The 22,888-nt window shown below is 34.6% G+C and overlaps 2 protein-coding genes across 4 annotated transcripts; one reads left to right on the forward strand and one right to left on the reverse strand.

Annotated features, from left to right (window-relative positions):
* Positions 1–3,171: 3,171 nt before the first annotated feature.
* On the forward strand, positions 3,172–19,495 carry LOC131801557 (angiogenic factor with G patch and FHA domains 1-like). 3 transcript variants are annotated; one of them, XM_059120330.1, is made up of 11 exons: positions 3,172–3,417; positions 3,478–3,589; positions 17,050–17,186; positions 17,254–17,367; positions 17,589–17,621; positions 17,748–18,147; positions 18,241–18,401; positions 18,523–18,844; positions 18,909–19,029; positions 19,104–19,206; positions 19,265–19,495. In XM_059120330.1, the coding sequence occupies exons 1-11, from the start codon at positions 3,223–3,225 to the stop codon at positions 19,427–19,429; spliced, it is 1,863 nt and encodes a 620-aa protein (XP_058976313.1). In that variant the 5' UTR covers positions 3,172–3,222; the 3' UTR covers positions 19,430–19,495. The 3 variants fall into 3 exon arrangements, with proteins under 3 accessions (XP_058976313.1, XP_058976315.1, XP_058976314.1); XM_059120332.1 differs by lacking the exon at positions 17,748–18,147 and having other exon boundaries at positions 17,589–17,688; XM_059120331.1 differs by lacking the exon at positions 17,589–17,621.
* LOC131801558 (hexokinase type 2-like) lies at positions 3,583–8,335 on the reverse strand. Its single transcript, XM_059120333.1, has 2 exons — positions 7,461–8,335; positions 3,583–4,168 (listed from the first exon to the last, which is right to left on the reverse strand). The coding sequence occupies exons 1-2, from the start codon at positions 8,311–8,313 to the stop codon at positions 3,657–3,659; spliced, it is 1,365 nt and encodes a 454-aa protein (XP_058976316.1). The 5' UTR covers positions 8,314–8,335; the 3' UTR covers positions 3,583–3,656.
* Positions 19,496–22,888: the final 3,393 nt, after the last annotated feature.

Consider the following 22,888-nt stretch of genomic DNA (forward strand, 5'->3'; position numbering starts at 1 on the left):
TGTACCATGGGTACAATGAAGATAAGATAGGCTAACTTTGAAAAAATTGCAAGTATAGAGGTCTACCTGTTTGTTTTGTTATGTCAGAATTACTATTAAAACAATAAAAAAAACCAAACAACTTGCTGCAATGATTTTGAATAAATAATTGGAAACCGCGTAAATATACAATGATTGTTTGTCTTTACCTTGTTAATTCTACCATGAAAATAAACAGCAATAAAGATGTTAACCAGATTTTCCATGGAATTTAAATATTGAACAGATTGGATCATATTTTTGACAGAAAGCCTAAGCATATCATTCATTTTTTGCGTCCTTTGCTAATTTCAAAATTGCAAAATTATTAAATAAATGAGAACTTGTTGTATTTAATTTTAAAAAATTTTGACAGACATTTGGTTTAGTAGTTTTACGAAGGAGGTAATCTCCATTGTACTATGAATTTTATCTTCTTGCCGGTTCTAAAGCCAGTTTTTGTCGGTAACGAGTCAGCGAGAATCTACTAGTTTTGTTAATTTGTCCGATATCATAAAGTACAAATCGGTTATCATAGAAAAAACGTTTACATTCTTGCAGTTCTGCATGGTCGAATTAAGAATATAAAGTCATGCTATCATATGTTTACATTTTTTTCAAAATTTTTTATTTGACAATGTCTCATTGTCAAATTTATATTTATAAATCCATACAGATTTATAAATATTCAAAATTATAGGCAACCAGTTGTTTTCATATTTTTGATATGTTTTGTTCATTTCTAAAATTAGTCAAATAGCGCGAAAGATTAATAAATGCCTAGATGTTCTCTTAAGAATATGATCCTAAGTTTTCAATCTTTCAATTCTAATGAAAATCTGGTTAATATTATTAATGAGCGCCCCACAATTTAAGTTTCTTCCAATGATTGATTTTGAAAATATTTTGTTATAAATGTTAAAACAACGAATACATACACAAAATTGACAGAAGTCGGGCACACTTAGAAAAAAATTGTAATCAGCTGGGAGCTCTACCTTACCTTTTATCGTACCATGGATATGCTTATTTGAAAGGACTTCACCTCCTTGTATAACCATGCAGTTCTGGAACAGAGCAAATATGTTTGAAATTTTCTTTTATAACAACTTTTTCATTTTACATGATCGTGATTATGAAAAAACTTGTAGACAATCCAAAATGACATTAGCCCCATAAGTCATGTAAGGCTTGATTATGAAATGGTTGAATTTTGTTCCAAAGTATCATTTTGCGGTAGCTAGGAGAAGTATGAATATATCGGCTAGTTTTTCTATAATACTTGTAGAAGATTGTCATCCTTAATTTAATTGCAGGAAATTGTCAGTGTAAGATGTCGTTTTAAACCGAATCCATATAACAGGTATTGTGAAGATATTGTCAACATGCTTTAGCCGGTTATTCTGGGGTTTGTGCTCCTGAAAGACTGGCCTAAACTAAACGTCAAACGAGGACTACACAAGAACTAACAGCACCCAGAATGTTTTTTTAAGAGGAATGTTTCAAAATCTTTAGTTTTATATATATATTTTTTTTTGATACTAATTCTGACATTACAAGCCAAACAGGTAGAACTCTATACTTGCAATTTTTTCAAAGTTGGCCTACCTTCTCTTCGATGTACCATGGGTTATACCACAAGATGGTATCTAAAATAGTAATGCCATGTTTACGTTAGAACTTTTTGTAGGGTTAACCCATGGTACAATGAATTCAAGGTAGGGCAGAACAACCATATGATTTCAATTTTTTCAGTTTTCTGGCTTAATATGTCAACTTCATTTGTTTATGTGTGTGTATTTTTTCAATAATAAAAATTTGTTCAGGAAATATTCAAATTTGGGTGTTTTCAAAATGCTTATTGCAACGTATACCTCGACAAAATCTACAGTTTTTGTTGCGAAATAAACCATAAGAGATATATAGAACATAATTTTGAAAAGAAATTTTGACCTTTCATTCATTTTTCGCGGTTTGAAATTATTTATTCAAAATAAATGCAACAAGTTGTTTGATTTTTTATTGTTTTGATAGCAATTCTGACATTACAAGCCAAACAGGTAGACCTCTATACTTGCAATTTTTTCAAAGTTGACCTAACTTCTCTTCATTGTACCATGGGTTAACCTACTTTGAGAGGATTTATTTGAAGTAAAAGTAATGGATATGACAATTTAAATCCAAATCCAGAAGGTTAACCCTCATATATATAAACGTACTGTAAGATAATACAGTTTGATCACAAAATTGTATAATTTATTATCTATTTACGTCGAAAATTTGCATTTATTTATCAGAACTTTTGAAAAGTGAAAAACGTAAAGAGGGGTTAAAATTAGCACACATTTCTGAAAGAGTCAAAATTAAAAAATGTGCACATAAAAGTTGTGTTCCAGTACTTTTTTAGTAGTAAAACTAGCAGAAGAGAGAACAGTTTGAAATGTCATTCTCATTTAGGTTTGCTCAAAAAATTAGGGAACGGAAAATTAGCAGAAATGCGATAAAAAGTCAAAATTCAAAATTCCAAAAGTAAACAGCCTAAATCGGACTGGCGAAACCTTACTGAAAAGAGCGCCAACATTTAAAAAATGAGTATTGAAGACGATAAGTTAAAATTAATAATTTATAATAATAATTAATAATCTGATTCCTCATTCAGCCAGTCCTCCTCACTGCTGGAATCATCCAAAAGTGAATAAATCAGTTGCTCCATATTTTCTCTTTTTGTTTTTTGCACTACAAATATTAGTTTTTCTTTTAGTTTTTAAGTTGCTCTTTTCGTTATTTTTGTTATGACGCGGGAACATTGAAATGTATCAATACATTTTTCAACCTTGTCAGCCCTGCCAATTAAATGTCAAATTCACAATTTGCACATTTCTGCTCGGCCAAATTCATGTAGCTAAAACAAGCAGAAATGTGCACCACTCAGCGCCATTTTTTTCTCGAGGGAGCTGCAAGTTTTGCTAGTTTTTGGAGTACGGGAACGCGTTGTAGCAGAATTAGTGCTAATTAGTACTAATTTGCAGGTTCTGGAACACAACTAAAGTCACATGTCGTCAAAAATATCGCAAATCGCGACTTTAGTCTGAAAACGGTAACCCTGATAAAAACTATCCATCGATACTCCGGTCCGTAAAATGTATCGATATTGCCATCGATTATTTACCAGCTCTATGGCAGGGATTGTTATTTGGAAATATAATGTCAAATAGTGAATCTGAAAATACTGATAATGGCGAGAAATCATCGAAACTCAAAAAGTTTCGTTCCAAAAATATGGACGACCTTAAAACAATGCAAAGGGAGGAGTTGTGTGCATACATTGAAAGTCTTCATGGTGTCCTAAAACAGCAGGAAAAGAAACTCAAGAAATACAAGGAGAAACTACGTAAACTGGTATGTTTACAAATCCTCTTGGATTGGAAAGAAATTATTAATGAAAAACTTATATTTAAGGAAGCTAAAATCAATATTCCAAAAGAGGATAAAGAAGACAAGCAATCTCCCGATAACCCACAAGCGACTGCCAATTCAAACGAAAAGAAAGAGACGAATGAGACGGATGATTGTAAGTAAATACTTTATTTCCTCCTCTTGTTACTATAAATCTAAATTATAAATTCGCATAAGAACACTTAGTTTCCCCGACTTGCCACAGCAGCTACAAGTGCAGCACCTCTGCCAGAACCGTCCTCCGAAAGCATTAAGTCAAATTCTACGTTATCCTTTACCAATTTCTTCATTGTAGCTCGCATATAGGCGTCGAACTTAGGATGAAAACGATAAACGGATCCATCAACACCAACAACTACTTTAGGCTCCTCGATTTTATTAATCAGTCCACTTAATCCAACCCCGACTAAACTTGCAGCTCTCTGGGAAACGCACTCACAAATGTAGCGTAACTTTTGACAGTCTTCAACTGATGCTTTTTCGATGCCAAATAGTTGTTTTATAATTTCTCGTGTTTTTTTAAACTCGGGAAATACATCGGCCTCAATTTCCGAGATCATGCTAGTCTCAAAGCATTCACATTCTCCAGACAACTTTGTTATAAAAGCAGATTTGTTCTGAGATAGTACAAAAATTAGATTTCTTTTGAGTGCTTCCAATAAAATTAATCGTACAAGTTCTCCCAAGTACATGCCTGAAATGAAAAAAGGAAATTTCTAAATGAATGTGGGATATAAGGGCTGAAAGTTCTTTCAAAAGTAGATACTTTTACTCAGATTACGAGAAAATAGTTTTTGTGAAAAAGGAAACGGCATTTGACCTCAAAACTAATTATATCCGGTTGAATTGATTATACTGTACAATCAATTCAACCGGATATAATGAGTTTTGAGGTCAAATGCCGTTTTGCCGAGTATTATCAGAAAGCTTTTGAAAATGCATATCCAACAAGTCGGCTTGTAATGGGGTTGTGTCTACCAGTTCAAAAGTAATACAAGAATCCCCTTAATTCGGACGGTTTATTGAATTCCCTGCATTCTTGCCGCTCCAAAATAGTGCTATTTGGGTCAATTTCGGTTTGGACCTACTCCAGAGGGGAAGAACGCAAAATACTTAGAAAATGATCAAATTAAAAAAAAAATTGGAAACTAAAAAAAAAGACATTGACACATAACATGACACTATTTTGGAAAAACTAAAATATAAACTAAACTAGCTTGTATTTCCCCACGCCACGCCCAAAAAATGCTTTCCTGTCGAACTGGTAAAAATTACATGTCTGATGGCACAAACCAGTCTTTGGAACCAAAACTAAATTAAACCTTCGTACTGTGTTTGTGCAAGGACCAAAAATGATAGACAATAGCCCATGTTTTTGGTCTAAAGACAAACTACAAAGAAAGTGCGCACTAGCATATTGAAATTCTGCAGTAGTAACTGTTAAATTGCCAAATCGTTATCGATTGTGCCTATTTCAAGACAAGAAATACATTTGTGTGCACTATCACTCGTTTTTATATTTGAAAGAAAAAAACCTGGTCATTGTTCCACTAAAATTGATTAGGTTCACATATTTGAAAGATAGTAACATACCAAAATATTTACATATATATAGTTAATACGTTCATTATCAAATTCATAAAAATATTCCTCTTTGCGATTAGAGCATAAAAGTGTATATATTATTATCAAAGACGTTGTGTTTATTTGACTAATTACCCCCTACAGACCAATATCAGAAGAAACTCAAAAATTTTGAATGCAATGATAACGGACATCAATGACAAATTGAATGTTTTTCATAAATTCATATCAGTTTGTATCCATTGCCAAGGCAGCGATATTAAAGCGGATAAAATATATATTATTAAGTACAAACTTTCACGCTAAAGTTCATTGATCTCGGTTCAAAATTTGAGTTGGAATTTAAATAGAAAATCTCTTGAACTTTTGACGTACGTAAATAAAACCGAAGCGTATAACAGTTTACCTATAAAACTGCACAGAAAGGGAAACGATAATGCGATTTTGCTCCAACTTTGCAAATCCTAATATTTGCGTCAGTGAAAGGTCAGGTGCGAAAATGGACAATGTCGGTCCACTCCATTTAGTACCTCCCCCATAAAGGGTCAAAATTTTGAATAATTACAACGCTTATAAAATGTGATGTAAGGGTCCGATTGTCTTCAAATTAAACACGCCAATCCTCCTAGTACCTACCGCACAAAGGATCAACATTTTGAAGCTCATAAACATGAAATTAACATCCGATTCCATTCAAACTTAATACATCTCAATATTTACATCAACACAAGATCTATTATAAAGATGGTAGAGATCGGACCATTTCTTTGGCTACCTGCCCCACATAGGGTTCAAGGTTTTCAAAAACAAAACACTCAAAGAAAACGAAATAAGCTCTTCCAATTTCACACATGCAAACATTTTTTCTAACGCAAGATCTGTTGTAAAGATTGCAATATATGAGAACCCCTTGTGGTATCTCACCCACAAAGGGTCACAATTTTCAATAATTTTATTTGTCATAACTTGCGAAACAAGTCGACGATTTTTTACAACTTGCTACATCTAAATATTTCGCTCAACCAGGAACATGAGAATAATATGGAATTTATGGTTTCGCATAAAGTTGGATATAAATGTCCGATTTTCTTGTGATTTTTTATCATAGACAGTAGCACCAACAGAGAACTACAAGTACGAAATATGGAACAATTTTGGTGAATAATGTCGTTAAAGTCATCAAAATACCGCTCATTTTCAATACCAAAATTCCTGTAGACCAAACACACATCTGAGTAAAATGTTATCAACCTACTTCAATTGGCTCGGAAGCTAGAGTGATTTCCACAGATGGACAGACAGACGGACGGACATCGCTAAATCGACATAGAATTTTATGCCGATCAAGATTATATATACTTTGTAGAGTCTAAAATGTAAATTTTGTGTGTTACAAACGGAATGACATTAATATATTAATATTCCCTCCATACTATAGTGGAGGGTACTATGGTGTGGGTACTATAGTGGAGGGTACTATGGCTAAGGGTATACATCTGTCGGCAAGACCGACTGATATTATTTTAATTGTTTATGTAGAAATTTAACTAAAAAAATCGTTACATTCATACAAATTCAAGCGAAAGGTTACCACATTTTTTATATCGGTAAGCCTTAGTTACTATTTTTCTTCGTTAACTTGCCGCCAAATTAAATTGGTGAAGTTATAACTTTAATTGGGCTAACCAGACAGGATTGTCCTTAAAAAAATTCAAAGGAACACTGCTTGGAGTCGTTAATGTGATGGGTTTTTAATGAACAATTACTATCTAAAATAAACATGTGCTAATAGCCTATTTGAAACATTTCTAAGTATCGATTTGACAAATAAAATACCTTAAGAAGTTCAACTTTGAACACATAGTTGTTCCTTTGCGAAACAGCGTTTAGAGTAAGAGGTATTTGGAGGTATTATTTAGGTTAACACTGAAATAAATAAAACCCTCGTTTGAGATCTGAAGGTTTAAGAAATTTACGGGACTGTGCAAATCAAAAATTCATTAACGAAATATCTGAAGTTTTTCTTTTTATCGTCGTCGATAGAGTGTTCTAAGTGGCAAAACTATAGTTAGAACTTCTCTCATTTTTTATAAAAAAGTTTTGAACTCCAAACAGGGGAAAGTTTAAAATCAATCACAATCTGTGGAGTGACCACAGCGTTTATACCAATTTTTAAATTTCATACCTAAAAGAATGGGCTTTTCGAGACCCCGGCTTCTAGGCATTCCGTGATATTATTTCGACCAGAAATAAGATAAATTATTTCGACTTAAATCGTTCCAATACAATTTCATGTTTAACGAAAAATAATCATACCAAACTCACACAGCAGCGTAGGCTATAATTATCCAACAGAACGATTGATAACCAAAAAAAAAAAAAAAGAAAACGTTGATACTAACCCGATATCATTTTTTCAAATATCTGTGTTCCCGCATTCAGTGACTTTTTGTCAATTTCTTTATCATAATCTGTGCGTATAAAGTCCAACAAGCCGCCGTCACCAAATGCTCCCCATTCCGTGTTGATTAGAACATATCTGTTGTTCACCTTGTATTCGGGTTCGAGAAGTTCAACTTGATCTACTTTCTCGACATAGCAAGCATTACATCCTGTTCCAATAATTACACCTATATGACATTCAGGATTCCGATGTGCGCAGGACATTAGGGTGCCAGTTGTATCATTTAAAATTGCCATGACATGTATTTCCAAATCACCACGTCGTGCAATTGCCTCCTTCAGAAGTCGCCCGACATCTTCTTGTTCAACGCCCGAACACTGAAAGCCTTTGGTCCACCGCACCAAAAGCGCCTTGGTTAGACCAAGTTGAACGCAGGGAAATGAAAAGGTGAAACCCAAGGGCAAATGTTCACTGGCAACTTTATGACCCTCCACAAACGTTGCCAAACATTGAGCAATATGATCGAACAATTCTTCGCCAGGACCTAACATAATATCCTTGGGCACAGCATATATCTCGGACTCCACAACAGCTTCATGGTGACCTTTCAAGGTGACCAAAAGAACGCGGAAATTTGTACCACCCAAATCCAATGCCAGATATTTGCCCACTTCATTTCCTGTGGGTAGGTCCTGCACATACGTCACATAACACTTTGTATCGGCCTGTTCGTGTTCACTGGCAGATAAGCCCTTGCGTATCTCATTACAAAACCGTTTGTAAGCTTCCTGTAATTGTGAATCGCTCAGGACGAGTGGTTTCAGAAATTCCTTTAGGCGTTCGTCGTGCATTGTAACGGTAGAAGTAGTGTTAATATTGTTGATTTCTTTCGTTCTTTTACTATTTCACTTGCTAGAGAGGAGGCCACTGACACAACCCTTTTGTTTCAATATCAAATTGCAACTAATTGAACTCGGCGTTATATTTTTCTAATACTTTTGGTTATTGTTTTTTGTTGACGCCTTTTCACTGAATTGATTACCAGTCCCTGTTAGTGCTGGTGAATCTACCTTTTGACTGTGTGTTTTTATTTTTGCGAATATATTTCAATTATGAAGTCGCATACATCGACCGAAGCTGATTTTGATAAGAGTTTAGTTTTTAATTGTTTGCTTTCTTACATTATTAAGGTGTATATTTTATAACTTGGCATTATATGTTTATTGTATTTTATCAAAAAGATGTGAGTTTTGACGAGTTAGATAGATACAGGAGGTGGTATGAGTTCTAACCGTGGCGATTATTGTAGAGTTATACCTTAGATTGATTCGCAAAAGATAAAGGTAGTTGTTTTACGATAAATTTCAATATGCTATTTCACGCTTCTTGGAGTTGGAATATATTGGGGGTGTGTTTAAATGCATGTGAGAAAAATTGGACTGTATTAGCAACTACTGCGTGGAAATAGTCTTAGAAAAATTGTATATAACTTTTTTATTTGCCTGGAATTTTAGCCATGAAGAAATAATTTTATCTTTATGGTTAGCTATATTGTTCTACTTAACACTTTGTGGGCCGAATCATTTTCTTGCTAATAGAGTTATTTTCTACATACGTAATGGTAAAATTTAAAGCTCCTACGATCCTATATCCGGGGGATATATTACAATCCCTCTTAAAACAAAAATAGGGTAAAAATAAGACTTTTTCTTTAGGACTTCTACTCCAAGAGTTATCTTGATAGAATTCATACATTCCAATTACAAAAGGGTTAATACATTCCAGACTACACCAAAAATAAGCGTTAAAGGAATGTTTTCCCGCGGGCAACATGGGGCCACAAAGGTTTAATGTTAGAGCAACCTTCAAATACATGACACTAAAGATTTTCAGGTATATTTAAACAAATAGACAAATCGCCCCGACCAGAAGTAATATCAAACATACGTGAAATAACAAAGGTCTACATGGTCGAACAATTTCTTCGCTTTAAATTTAAAAACTTTCATGGTATCATATAGCAGTCAGTATACAGGTGAGATAAAAAAACAACTGCAACAAAGTCATACGCCATAATTTTTACATTTTTGTTTAAATTTTATTGAATGAAAGCAAAAAATGTCGGAAGTAGCACCAAATTTTAGAATAAGTTTAGATTTGTTCGAATTGGTTACCTTTGGCACGAATTATGGCCTTCAAACGGCCAATGAAACCGTCACACGCTGCCCGAATGTTGCTCTGCGGTATTTTCGTCCATTCCCGGCCAAGCTCCTGCTTGAGGTGATCGACACTTTGGTATTTTTTAGTGCCAACATTGTTTTCCAAAATACCCCAGACACAATAGTCCAACGGATGGGTATCCGGAGATTTTGGGGGCCATTGTGCGTTGGAAATGAAGCGAGGAACCATATTTTGTAACCATTCTTGGATGGCGCGTGCTGCGATGGTACGAGACACGAAAGATTTACTCACATTTAAATGCTGGAGTGCTCTAACGATAGCCACTTGTGGCTTTCCAAACAAAAGAAATCACACTATCACGCTTGAATTCTATCACTAATAAAATTTTTTTCTGGAAAATTTTCACCAAAATTCTTTTAGCCGCTTGTAAACAATATAATGAGCTGTCACTGGGATAATTTTAACAGCTGTCGGATGAGAGGCTTAGAAATGGTTGCAGTTTTTTCATCTCACTGGGGTTATCTAAAATCATAGCTTTCTTTCGACTAGCTCTTCATTTACCGTACGATTTTGTACTAAATTGAATTGTCGTACAATATTCTACTTAATTAACCAAACATTTTTTTCAAAATAAATGAGTACAAATAAGTACTATTTTGTTTTAGATTTTTAAAAAATTAATAGATATTTTTTTCTAAAATGCTTGCGATTATTTAATTTTTTTACTCCTTGATTACTTAAAATATATTCGCTATTCGAATTTTTAAGGAAGTAAATTTGTATGAAAAACGTTTTTATTTTCTTTCGAGTTATCGATTCTAGTTCCATTCGAGTGAAAACAATAAATTCCAGAACATAAAAACATTTCTATTACATTTTTGCTTCAAGATGCCTTACCAAACTTAACAAATAGAAATGTCTTAAATAATAGTTTAATTTGACAATATAATATATTTGGCGGGAATATATTTCAGTGTAATATATTCAGTGTTAAATCATATAAAATATATAGCTTTTAATTATTTCACAGTTTTGACCTGCACTGTACATTATTTATTAACTGTTTTGCAACAACTAAATTTTACAAAGTGATCTTCAACCCAAAGCCCGGCCTTCGAGAGGTATAGTTGATTGCTATAATACAAGGTGGCGCAAAAGTAATCTTCCGATGTTTTTTGTCTGTAAATTACAAAAAAAAAAAAAAATGAAAAAAATTGATTTTTTGTGGATTATTTTTATTTGGTCCTTTAGTTTTTTTTCGATCTAGTAGAGAATACTGAAATTGCTGTCGCAATAGTTTATTATCATTTGAGCCATTTTTATTGCATTTTCCATCACTTGGGCCAAAAATTGCGGAGATAGGTCCTCACATTCAAGACGGATATTGTATTTAAGAGCTAAAAGAGTTTGAGGCTTGTTGTCCTAACCCGCGACTTCAAAAAGTATCACAAAAAGAAGTCTGGAGCTGTCAAATCAGGCGATTTTGCTGGCCAGTGCAAATCGCCAAAACGGGAGATAAAGCGCTCGTGAAATGCATCCTTCAACATATCGATTGTGGCACATGCAGTGTGTGCCGTTCTGTTGGAGCCACATGTTTTCCAATCCAAACTCATCAAGTTGCGGCAAAAAATGTCGTTGATCACTGCTTTCATTGACAGTAACCGTTTGACCCGCGACGTCATCAAAGAAAAAAGGTCGGATGATTCCTCCAGCGAAAATAGCACACCATACAGTGACTTTGAGCGGGTGTAATGGGTTACACGCGGATTTTCAGTGCCCCAAAAGCGTACATTTTGCTTATTTACATACCCGTTAAGGTGGAAATTGGCATCATCATTTATTAACCTGTATATATTTATTATTCTGTATTTCGCATGTGTTTACTACGAAAATGTCAAAACAGAACTATCATTAGAGACTAATTGTAAAATTTATAGTATTTTCCGATAGGAGGATTACTTTTGCGCCACCTTGTATATATAGATATATATTTGGCAACTGCGAATTGAATAAGCAGTCCACGACTATCAGTCAGCGAGTCTAGGGGAGAGTCTCAACTTAAATACCCGAGAGCCAATGACCATTAGACTGACGATGCAATGTTTAGTCCCAAATAGCCCAATTCAAATTCGTCGGTAAGCCCGACGATTATACACTACACCACACTGTTATAGGGGTATTATGTCTTTGTTTGTAACATAAATAAGGAGACGAGATACGCATATCTGTATATATATTTTTGTGAAGAAGGACGATCTCTATTAAGATTTTTGGCAATTGGTTCCTATTTGGATCCATATGTATCTTCGACCGATTTTACGTTAATTGCGCAACAAATGTGTAATAAAAACACAAACAGAATGTATTTTGTTAAAAAATAGATTAAAATTATAAAGAAGTTCCATACGATTACTGATTTAAATTTTACTAAAGTCGTACAACATATGGATCAATGTTGATATGATTTACTTCACACATATTCCAAGTATAAACGTATATTTGTAGGGCTTCACTTAGTCGACGTCATCCGCCTCTTGTCCTTTTCTTATGGAAATGCAAAATGGGTGATGACAAAAGATTTAGGCTGAAACACGGTGCGGCGCACCCTCTTGTGAAAAAGCATTGCGGAATCACATGCGCGGGTGAATCGAAAATGAAAAAAAGTATTTAAAGATTATCTATTTCATATATTGCAGTTGAAATTTGAGTAGTGGAGTAAATGTAACATTTTTTTCATTGCAGGCTGAAATTCCATCGAAAAATATTCCCAAACAATTTTGTATCAAATCGGCAATAAACGTCACCTGTACCAGTTTAAACAAATTTTTGACAAAATTTTCTGCCTTTTCGATGTTGACATTGTTTTCTCTGCAAACAATTATCAACATTAGACAACATTTTGATATAGTCAGACCCATTCAGCAGTATTGTCATAATTGAAGTATTTTTTTGTGATATAGGGGTACCATTTTTAGATCGACGTAAGATAATTATAATCTTTATGAAACACAAAACACATTGATTTTTGAGAAACCAAATAAACAATGTTTGTTTGAGGATCGAAAATTATTTGGTAGGAGAGTATATTTTTTACGCACAAGGCTGTTTTATTTAATCTGAAAGGGAGAACCCGCAGTTTCAATGTAAAATGTCGTACTTTTCCTTTTGTAATAAAAATTACGTATTAATTGTTTACGGCTACACAACTGCACTTTGAGACAGTGGAAAAATGTTCACACGTATGTTGAATCGTTATATTTATATTTACATGGATCACCGGTTTCCTTATCACGGTGTCAATCAGTAGATTAGACTTATTGAAAAAAAAAAAAACTTAGAAAGAATTAGTTTAGTGGGAATATATGAATTTTATATATCGCCTTTCTTATTTAAAGACATATTTCACAATGGGACAATATTGTACTTTCTGAAAACATAAAATATTTTGATAAAGAAATTCATAAATACTTCTTACAGTTAGTTATCTACGTTTGACCGAACAATTGTTACTATGTTTTGGAAAATGTGTCCATATTTTAATTGCTCGTATACCCGACAACAGTATGTGTTGGGGGCATTATCAAGCGATTTTGCATGGAGGGTGGGGTTCAGATCAGAATAGAAGCCTATTGTTGAGGAAGATGATCGTAATGCACCAAAAAAAAATCTTGATTTTCTAGTTGCTCTAGAGATCACAATTATAAACCAATCGACTTGGAATTTTGATTGTGGCTAAAGTTTAGGGCTGGGCAGAAGCCTATCAATTTGGATGGTCACCGAATAGCTGTTCAAATAGACCATAACCATATAACAAATACGGACATTTCTATTAAACCGCGAATATTTCTAATTCCATCGAACTTACATTGATGCTGATATGCGAGATATCGCATATATAGCAACATGTATACATCTCATGTATCAAAAAGGGGTATGTTAGTTAGACCGTTTATAACTCAAGAATGGCTGGACGGACATTCAGAATGTCCTTTTGGCAGAAAGAAATAAAATCTAGAAAAATCGCATATAAAGATGCAAATGAAAATGTGAATAATTTAAATATACCCCAAATTTCGTATGAAAAAAAAAAAACAAAATTATCAAAATCACAAAGACATAATTGTGAACTGTGGTGAATTTTTGTTCTAGGCAAAACGGTTTCCGATATGCAGAAACTTTACCGCAAATCGTAGTGTTGTAGGGTATCAAATGGTTTTAACAAAAATGTCAACAAAATTTAAATTTGGTATTTGTGACTCCCAATAGGTTAGCTTTAAGAAATCACCGTTGCCTTAAGATATCTACTCAACTCGGAAACCTGTTAGTCCATTGTGTTTATCCATAAAGGAAGAAGGAAAAGAGAAATGGGTTTGTAATTAAATACGAGATATTATCGAACCTTTTTTAACCACTTTAATCTTATGGCTAGGAAGAATAACTACTATATCTGTGTCAGAATATGAAAACAGATCGTAGATAATTTGCCCCCATAAGCCTATGTATAGCGCCGAAGACAAATTCAATTCTAATTTTGAATCAATATGTGGCGTTGGGTTTGCATGCCGTTTACAATTACAATACCCGTGATTGCTGTCAGTATGGTGCTGACACTGCGTACCTACTTCTATCTTTAAGTCACGAACAACAACAACAACAATTAATAACAATATCTTAGATGCATTAGTGCAACAAATCTTATTTAATTCCACATATAAGGCCTAGTGCTGGAAACAATTGTCAACAAATTATTGTTTGCTTTTCTCGCCATACAAAACGTTCACAAGAACGACTGACGGAAATATTTCTGTTTTGTGACGGTTCGTTGGTGGGCAGATAGCGAGGGTTGTATTCCACTGTTTTTGTTTAAAGAGTGTTTTGTCTAATTCGCGCAGTATTTAATTCTCTTGTAATTGCTGATTACGCTAATATCAGAACAACGTATCAGTACTTCTTTTGGTGTTTGCAAAAAGATTTTGTAGATTTCCGCAATCGATTTGCTTTTTTTCCTCCATAGAAAATATTTCTTATTTACGTTCTATGAAAATTTGCAAGAATGTAATGTTTGGTCTGTTGAAACTCGTTATAAGATACTATTATCAATTAAATATATTCAATTTCTAAATTAAAATAGATGTTTATGACAGGTAAGCGGACACAACATTCCTACAAACATTTCTTGAATGTGTTCTTTCAGGCTTCTTCTCAAAAAAGTACCAAAAAGGAGCTAATTGGTACGGTACTGTTATTAAATCGTTCTGTAATCGGATTTTATGAAAATGTTGGTTCTTTAAGTGAAAATTCTTATATAGTTAAATTACTTATGGGGAGAAGAAGTACAAGTAGTAGTTACCACTGTTATTAGAAAACCGCTAATTTAGAAACCTGTTCGAAAGCCTAAAGATGAAAGACGTTGGAAATACAGGGTGAAATGAAAAACTGCAACCAACTTCAGACTACTGTCATTTCTAACCCACTCGTCTGACAGCTGTTAAAATTATTCCAGTGACAGCTCATTATATTGTTTACAAGCGTACAAAAGCATTTTGGGGAGAATTTTCAGAAAAAAACTTATTCGTGATGGAATTCAAGAGTAATAGTGTGATTTCTTTATATTTGACTGTAAAACCAATAGAGCACTCCAGCATTCAAATATGAATAAATCTTTTGTGTCTCGTACATCGCTCGTTACCGTGATACTGGTAGATTAGCCCAACGTCAAGAAAGTGAATGGATGGAATGCTCGTATTAATCGACCGTGGCATCAGAATAAATGTCGAATATTATGGCGAAAATATTCTGGAGGGTGTATTAAAGCCTTGGACACGCAAACATTTTGGCCGCAGACCTTGGACATTCCAACAGGACTCAGCACCATCGCACTCAGCCACCCAAGTCATCGCCACCCAAGAATGGTTACAAAATGAGGTTCCTCGCTTCATTTCCAGCGCTAATGGCCACCAAAATTTCCGGATACTAATCCTTGGACTATTGTGTCTTTAGTATTTTGGAAAACAAGGTTGGCACCAAAAAATACCAAAGTGTCGATCACCAGCGTGTGACGGTTACATTGGCCGTTTGAAGGCCATAATTAGTGCCAAAGGTGACCAATTCGAACAAATCTAAACTTATTCTAAAATTTGATGTTGTTTCCGAAATTTTTTACTTTCATTCAATAAAATTTTAAAAGAAAAGTAAAAATTATGGTTTTTGACTTTGTTGCAATTTTTTTATCTCACCCTGTATAATTCATATGGTGATTTCTAATGACTGGCTCTTGCTACTATAATATACTACTGTAATAATCTTCGTTTTTTGAGAGGATTTTTTGTTTCATAAAGTGCCTGAAAACGCTAAGACTTTTTTAAATATCGCATAATGCCAAAAGATTTATTATATCTTTGACCAACAATTTTGAATAGTCAATGATGAAATATCGTTGCTATTAGTCATAGCTGCTTTTTACCTGATCAATTCACATTATAAACCGGTAAAGAAAGTCCTAAAGTCGGGCGGGCCGACTTTATGATACCCAACACCACTTTGCTAATTTAGTAGAGCACCGCATAACAATTAAAAGTTTTCATAGGTGAATTCAATCATACACGCTATGATTATAATTGTAATTTAAAGTTCAAAGAACTAAATATGCCGGAGCATTGGTATCTTTTAAATTCTGACTTTTATTGCCCATTTGGTGCACAATTAATTTGAAATCGCATAAAGATATATACGGGAGCTATATCCAAATCTGAACCGCTCTCGATAAAATTTGGCTAAGATATTTCTGAGCTGTATTTGATATATTTCCCTGAATATCGTTGTTACAGAGTGCATATTACGGCTGCGGAGGACAAAAATAACAAATCGGGTGAACAATATATATGGGAGCTATAGCTATATCTGAACCGATTTCGATCAAATGTAGCATACTTATTTTCAGGCCTAATTTGGTTGTATGTGCAAAATTCCATACTATTTGACCTGATATTGCACGTTTAGTGCAGAATAAAAGGCAAATCGGACGAAGATATATATGGGAGCTATATCTAAATTTTTACCGATTATCTCCAATTTCAATAGGGTTCGTCCTTGGGCCAAACAAATTATTTGTGCAAAATTTCAACTCAATCGGATAATAAATGCGACCTGCATTTTGTTCACAAGAATATATGGACAGACGGACGGACGGACGGACGGACGGACAGACGGACTGACATGCATAAATCAACTCAGAAAGTGATTCTATGGAGATCCTCAAAAGTAACTATGGGTCTATCTCGCTTCCTTCTCCATGTTACCAACAAATGCACAAATACATAATACCCTTACCACTATGTGGTGTAGGGTATAAAAACAGACAGTCTGGCCCACTTGGATTCGAATAATTTCCCATTTGATTTTTTCAGTATCTGCTGTTGATGCTTTCAGTTTCGTCGATGAAATGCGACAGGCTGCACAAAATGCTCAAAACATAAATAATTTCATATACGAGCCAACATCAGGATTATACTATGACCAAAAGTCAGGTTATTACTACAATGCGGTAACGTATATACCTTTTTTTGAAACACTTCAGAACTTACTACATAGTGTGTCTTACATTATTCTAGGAATATGGTCTCTATTACGACGGAAACACCGGTTGTTATTATAGCTTTAATCAACAAAAGAACTGCTACGAATTTCATTCGCAGGTTCAAGTGCAGGCTTCTAAAACAACAAATGTGAGTATTGTCGGGCGATGATTTAAAATTAAGTAGAAACTACCAACAACACAAAATCACAACAAAATCAGCGTAAATTACTCTGTTCTTTTTAGTTTGTTTTGAAAATAAATAATTTCATTTTCCATTTTATCTCCTAGCAATTAAATTATCAAATAGTTAATAGAAATAATGTTTCAAATTTACTCTTTACCTTTTCCATGAATCTACCCAATTTTTAGGACACCAATAACGATGCCTACCTAGAGAAACACGTAAATAATTCGTTTTTAGATCGTTTTTCAAACCTTTATATAGACCGAATGCGTAAAAATGCATTAGGTAAGAGCTAAAGACCAGAATGTTCGATGAAAACGCGGATTTCTTTTCTACTGTTGCAGGAAAATCAGGCTGATGATGATATTGACGAAGTGGTTTTCGACGAATTTGGCGTTGTAACAGACCGGGAGAAATTAAAAAAACTTCGAGAAGAAAAGGAACGCACGGAAAAATCTAGAAAACACAAAAAGAAATCCACAAAGGATGAGGATAAGGAAGGCAAACATCCGAAAAAACATAAAACATCGCATAAAAGCCGAAAACGTTCGAAACGGGACTCGGCGGAGCCCCATAGTGATTCGGATGGTAAAAAGGGCAAGAAATCTAGGACAACTCCCAAAGATATGGAAGATGGTGAATTATCATCGAATTCAAGTAGTTCTTCTGCCTCATCTCAAAGTGATTCTGAGGAAGATGAAAGGCAAAAAGTAAAAATATTTAAAAGCGCTGGAAGGTTTCAAGGTAGGATGAACATATTTTTATGAAAAGAAGTTCGCGTTTTCCCTGTCGATTTTATAAGTGTAGATTAAGATGACAATTTCTATACTTTAACAGACATTGCCAAAAAATATCCGCCATCATTGCGCATTATTGTGCAAGAGTCCAATTTAGAGGGACTAAAGGTTGGAAGTCTAAGTTTAATAACATACAAAGGTGGCAGTCTTGGACGCGAAGGCAATCATGATGTTATAATACCGGATGTAAATGTTTCGAAGGTAATAGCTCTTCTTTAAACTCAACACTGCGATATGATATGTTTTTATATCTCACACAACTATTAAAACAAAAAATATAAAATATCAGTAACCAACTCTATGCATTTATATTCGTCTGTAGTTCCACCTAAAATTTACGTACGAACACAAAAAAGGAATCTACAAGTGTGTAGATTTGGGCTCGCGAAATGGTACCATATTGAATGGTATACGTATGTCGGCCTCGAAGACTGAAAGTGAGTCGCATGACTTGGTCCATGGCAGTGTACTACAGATTGGACAAACCAAGCTGCTGTGTCACATACATGAGGGCAACAGTACATGTGGGCTATGTGAGCCAGGTTTGTTGATAGAAGCAACTCGTGAGGTCTCAGCGGGTCCAACACTCTCACACAAGGAACAACTGAAAAAACTACAAAGAAAATATGGCTTGGAGAATGAAAGTTTGTATTATTTGACGTGTTTTCAGAATGAGCAAATTAATTTAAAAATATAACTTGTCTATAGAATTCACAGAGGGCCAACAGAATGCAAGCAGCAGCAGCTATCAAGATAGGGCTGCCACGAGACGTTTAAATGTTGGTAGCAGCTCTGATAAAGAAAAAACACAAACAGCTTCTGTGGACACGTAAGCTTTGTCAAAAGTAAATGTTTTCGTTGCAAAATTGTATTTCTGTTGTTTTTTTTTAATCTTTATTGCAGGGCAATTTCTAGTGAAAACAAAGGATTCAAAATGCTATCGAAATTGGGTTGGAATAAAGGTGAAACCTTAGGAAAATCTCAGGCTGGTGGTCTTCTAGAACCGGTAAGATCGTATAAACAGAATCTTAACTCTGAATTTAATACAATTAATTTGTTTTTAGATAAACGTTGAAGCGAATGCTGGCACTAAAGGATTGGGCTGTGATGATCCGACAGCTGGTATATCCTTGAACTCGTCGGCTAAGAAAAAATTTGAGCTAATGCAAAAGACAAAGGAGCGGTATCAAAAAGCTGATATTTTTAGTATTAGCGATGATAGTAACTAATTACAAAATAATTATTTATTTGTATTGAATTTGAGTATCAATAATAAATAAAATGCTTAAAATAAATATTGGACATATTCTCGGGCTCGGTGGTCCATCTAATCTAGAGTTCTGCGTGAATGTTTAACAAGTAAAAAAGCAGCTAAGCAGCCATTTGGAACAAAATTCCGTCGGAAAATACAGCTCAAATGAAAACCGTTATATGGTGCTTTACGAAGACGTGGTGATGCATAAGTAATTTGTGTCATAGGATGTTTAGCTGTTCCGAACATATAAAATTTCGGCGAATAACGTTGTAAAAATCATCAAAAACCGAATATTCTCCTCCAGAAGGTAATGTACTCACAAAGAACTCCTTATGTAGAATTTCAAACAATTCAATTGAAAAATGTGGCTAAAATTATCAAAATACCGAATATCGGGGGGTACCGTTATATGGGGGCTATACGATATCGTTGATCGATATAGATAATTCTCTTGCGTATGGGGGCTATACGATATCGTTGATCGATATAGATAATTCTCTTGCGTGATTACAACAGACGGACGGACAGGGTTAAATCGTCTTCCGTTGAAAAATGTGGCTAAAAACATCAAAATACCGAATAACGGGGGTACCGTTATATGGGGTATATACTACATCGTGGACCTATACATCTTTTAGGGGCTAAAGTAGTCACAAAGAACTCCTTATGTAGAATTTCAGACAATTCCATTGAAAAATGTGGCTAAAATCATCAACATACCGAATATCGGGGGGTACCGTTATATGGGGGCTACACGATATCGTTGACCGATGTAGATAATTCTCTTCTTCTATTTGTGCGGATTTTTAGACAATTCTGTTTAAAAATGTGGCTAAAATCATCAAAATACCGAATAACGGGGGTACTGTTATATGGGGGATATACCCCATCGTGGACCTATATAGACATTTTTCTTTAGGAATAAAGTACTTAGAAAGAACTCCATGTGTAGAATTTCAAATAATTTCATTGAAAATAGTGGCTAAAATCATCCAAATACCGAACGGTACCCCCGTAGGGCCATACTATATATAGATAGATACGCTGATCAAGAATATACATATATACTTTGTTGGGTCTAAAATTATTATTTCGATGAGTTACAAACGGAATGACGAACTTAATATACCCTCCATACTATGTATGATGGAGGGTATAAAAAGGGGCATATTTATACCTGTCCCAGAAAGAAATGTCCAACCTACAAAAATCAAACGAAGTTATCATAAGAATATAAAGATAAGATATAAATCTTTTAATGAACAGATACAGCGTTTCGGATAGGTCAGGCGCAGGACACCTGGCGTCATGCTAACAACTCAGGATACTTCAATTCTATTTCTCCAATTGCAGTACACGTATGTGGCTTAAGCGTACCACTTAAAATTTCTGTCGAATGATGTATTTATTGGCAAGTTTGTTTGCAAACTAAATAATATCATGTATTCAGAAATGTTTAGAATACAAGAATGTCTACAAGGTACCCAAAATATAATTTGCTTTGGAAAAGAATCTCAATCATTCGGCGGTGTGTTGTCGTAGGCACCATGTCGGTCTAAAAAGACCTTTCGTATGTGTTTATATGGTTTGCAACGTTGAAGCAATGCTATATTACAGGGAGAAATGAAAAAAACAATTTCAGGCTGCTGTCATTCCCAAGCCACTCGTCCGACAGCTGTTAAAATTATTCCAGTGACAGCTCATTATATTGTTTACAAGCGTACAAAAGCATTTTGGTGAGAATTTTTCAGAAAAAAGTTATTCGTGATGGAATTCAAGCGTGATAGTGTGATTTCTTTATATTTGGCTGGAAAACCACAAGTGGCTACCGTTAGAGCACTCCAGTATTTCAATGTGAATAAATCTTTTGTGCCTCGTACCATCGCTCGTTACCTTGATACAGGTAGCCTAGCCCGGACGGTAGAATACGGAAACATCAGCAGAAATGGTTCGAAAGTACAGAAGGGACTTGATCGAAACCCACGTCGCAGTGTCCGGAAAATGGCTCGTGAGTGAACATATCGCAATATTCCATTCGGCAAATATTGATGCAATAAAATGCAGTTTTGATGCAGTTTTTTTTTATCTCACCCTGTATTTTTGTATATGAGAAGAAGTGGACCACTAAAAACGACTTGGCCTTAAACCTCGTAAATACTGTTTACTCTGGGTTCATAGTTTACACAAATTTCCAATATATTAGTATCTTGTAAGTCCAGTTTATTTTGGTATTTAGTGGAAGATGCAGCCTAATAATAGGTATGAGAATGTAAAGGGGATGAATAGTTTTGATAGCTTCATCAAATAGGTAAGAACATTTCCCTGCAATAGAGAGCCAGAATTTTTTGCGAATACATTTTTTTGTGATAAATCAATGATTTTTATACCCTACACCACAAGGTGGTCATTATACCCTACACCACAAGGTGGTCAGGGTATTATGTCTTTGTGCATTTGTTTGTAACAGGCAGAAGGAAACGAGATAGACCCATAGTTCCTTTTGATGATCTGCATAGAATCACTTTCTGAGTTGATTTATGCACGTCAGTCCGTCTGTGTCAAAATGCAGGTCGCATTTATTATCCGATTGAGATGAAATTTTGCAAACAACATTTGTTTGGCCCAAGGACGAACCCTATTGAAATTGGAGATAATCGGTAAAAATTTAGATATAGCTTCCATATATATCTTCGTCCGATTTGCCTTTTATTGTGCACCAAACGTGTAATATCAGCCCGAATAGTATACGCATACAACCAAATTAAGCCTGAAAATAAGTATGCTACATTTGATCGAAATCGGTTTAGATATAGCTATAGCTCCCATATATATTGTTCATCCGATTTGTTATTTTTGTCCTCCGCAGCCGTAATATGCACTCTGAAACAACAATATTTTGGGGAAATATATCAAATGCAGCTCAGAAATACCTTTGCTAAATTTTATCGAGATCGGTTCAGATTTGGATATAGCTCCCATATATAACTTCGTCCAATTTACCTTTTATTGTGCACCAAACGTCTAATATTTGTCCAAATGGGATGGAATTTGGCACATACGACCGAATTTAGTCTAGAAGGTAGTATGCCAAATGGTGAATATCGGTTCAGATATAGTTATAGCTCCCATATATATTGTTCATCCGATTTATTGTATTTGTTACCCACAGCCGTAATATGCACTCCGTTACAAATTAATTTAATTTCAAATTAATTTCGCACCAAATGGGCAATACAAGTCCGAATTTAAAAGATACAAATTCTTCGGCATATTTATTCCTTTGAATTTTAAATTATAATTATAATCATAGCGTGTATGATTGAATTCTCCCATAAAAACTTTTAATTATGAAGTGGAGCTCAACTAAATTAGCAAAGTGGTGTAGGGTATCATAAAATCGGCCCCGCCCGACTTTAAGACTTTCTTTACTGGT

The sequence above is a fragment of the Musca domestica genome, unplaced genomic scaffold (genome assembly GCF_030504385.1).
Source record: "Musca domestica strain aabys unplaced genomic scaffold, Musca_domestica.polishedcontigs.V.1.1 17, whole genome shotgun sequence".
Taxonomy (NCBI): Eukaryota; Metazoa; Arthropoda; class Insecta; order Diptera; family Muscidae; genus Musca; species Musca domestica.

Coding starts and splice junctions, on each gene's coding strand:
- LOC131801557 (XM_059120330.1), top strand. CDS start 3,223: ATGTCAAATAGTGAATCTGAAAATACTGATAATGGCGAGAAATCATCG. Junction 17,368..17,588: donor AGGCTTCTAAAACAACAAAT/GTGAGTATTGTC, acceptor CCCAATTTTTAG/GACACCAATAACGATGCCTA. Junction 19,030..19,103: donor CAAACAGCTTCTGTGGACAC/GTAAGCTTTGTC, acceptor TCTTTATTGCAG/GGCAATTTCTAGTGAAAACA.
- LOC131801558 (XM_059120333.1), bottom strand. CDS start 8,313: ATGCACGACGAACGCCTAAAGGAATTTCTGAAACCACTCGTCCTGAGC. Junction 4,169..7,460: donor ATTTGAAAAAATGATATCGG/GTTAGTATCAAC, acceptor TTTTCATTTCAG/GCATGTACTTGGGAGAACTT.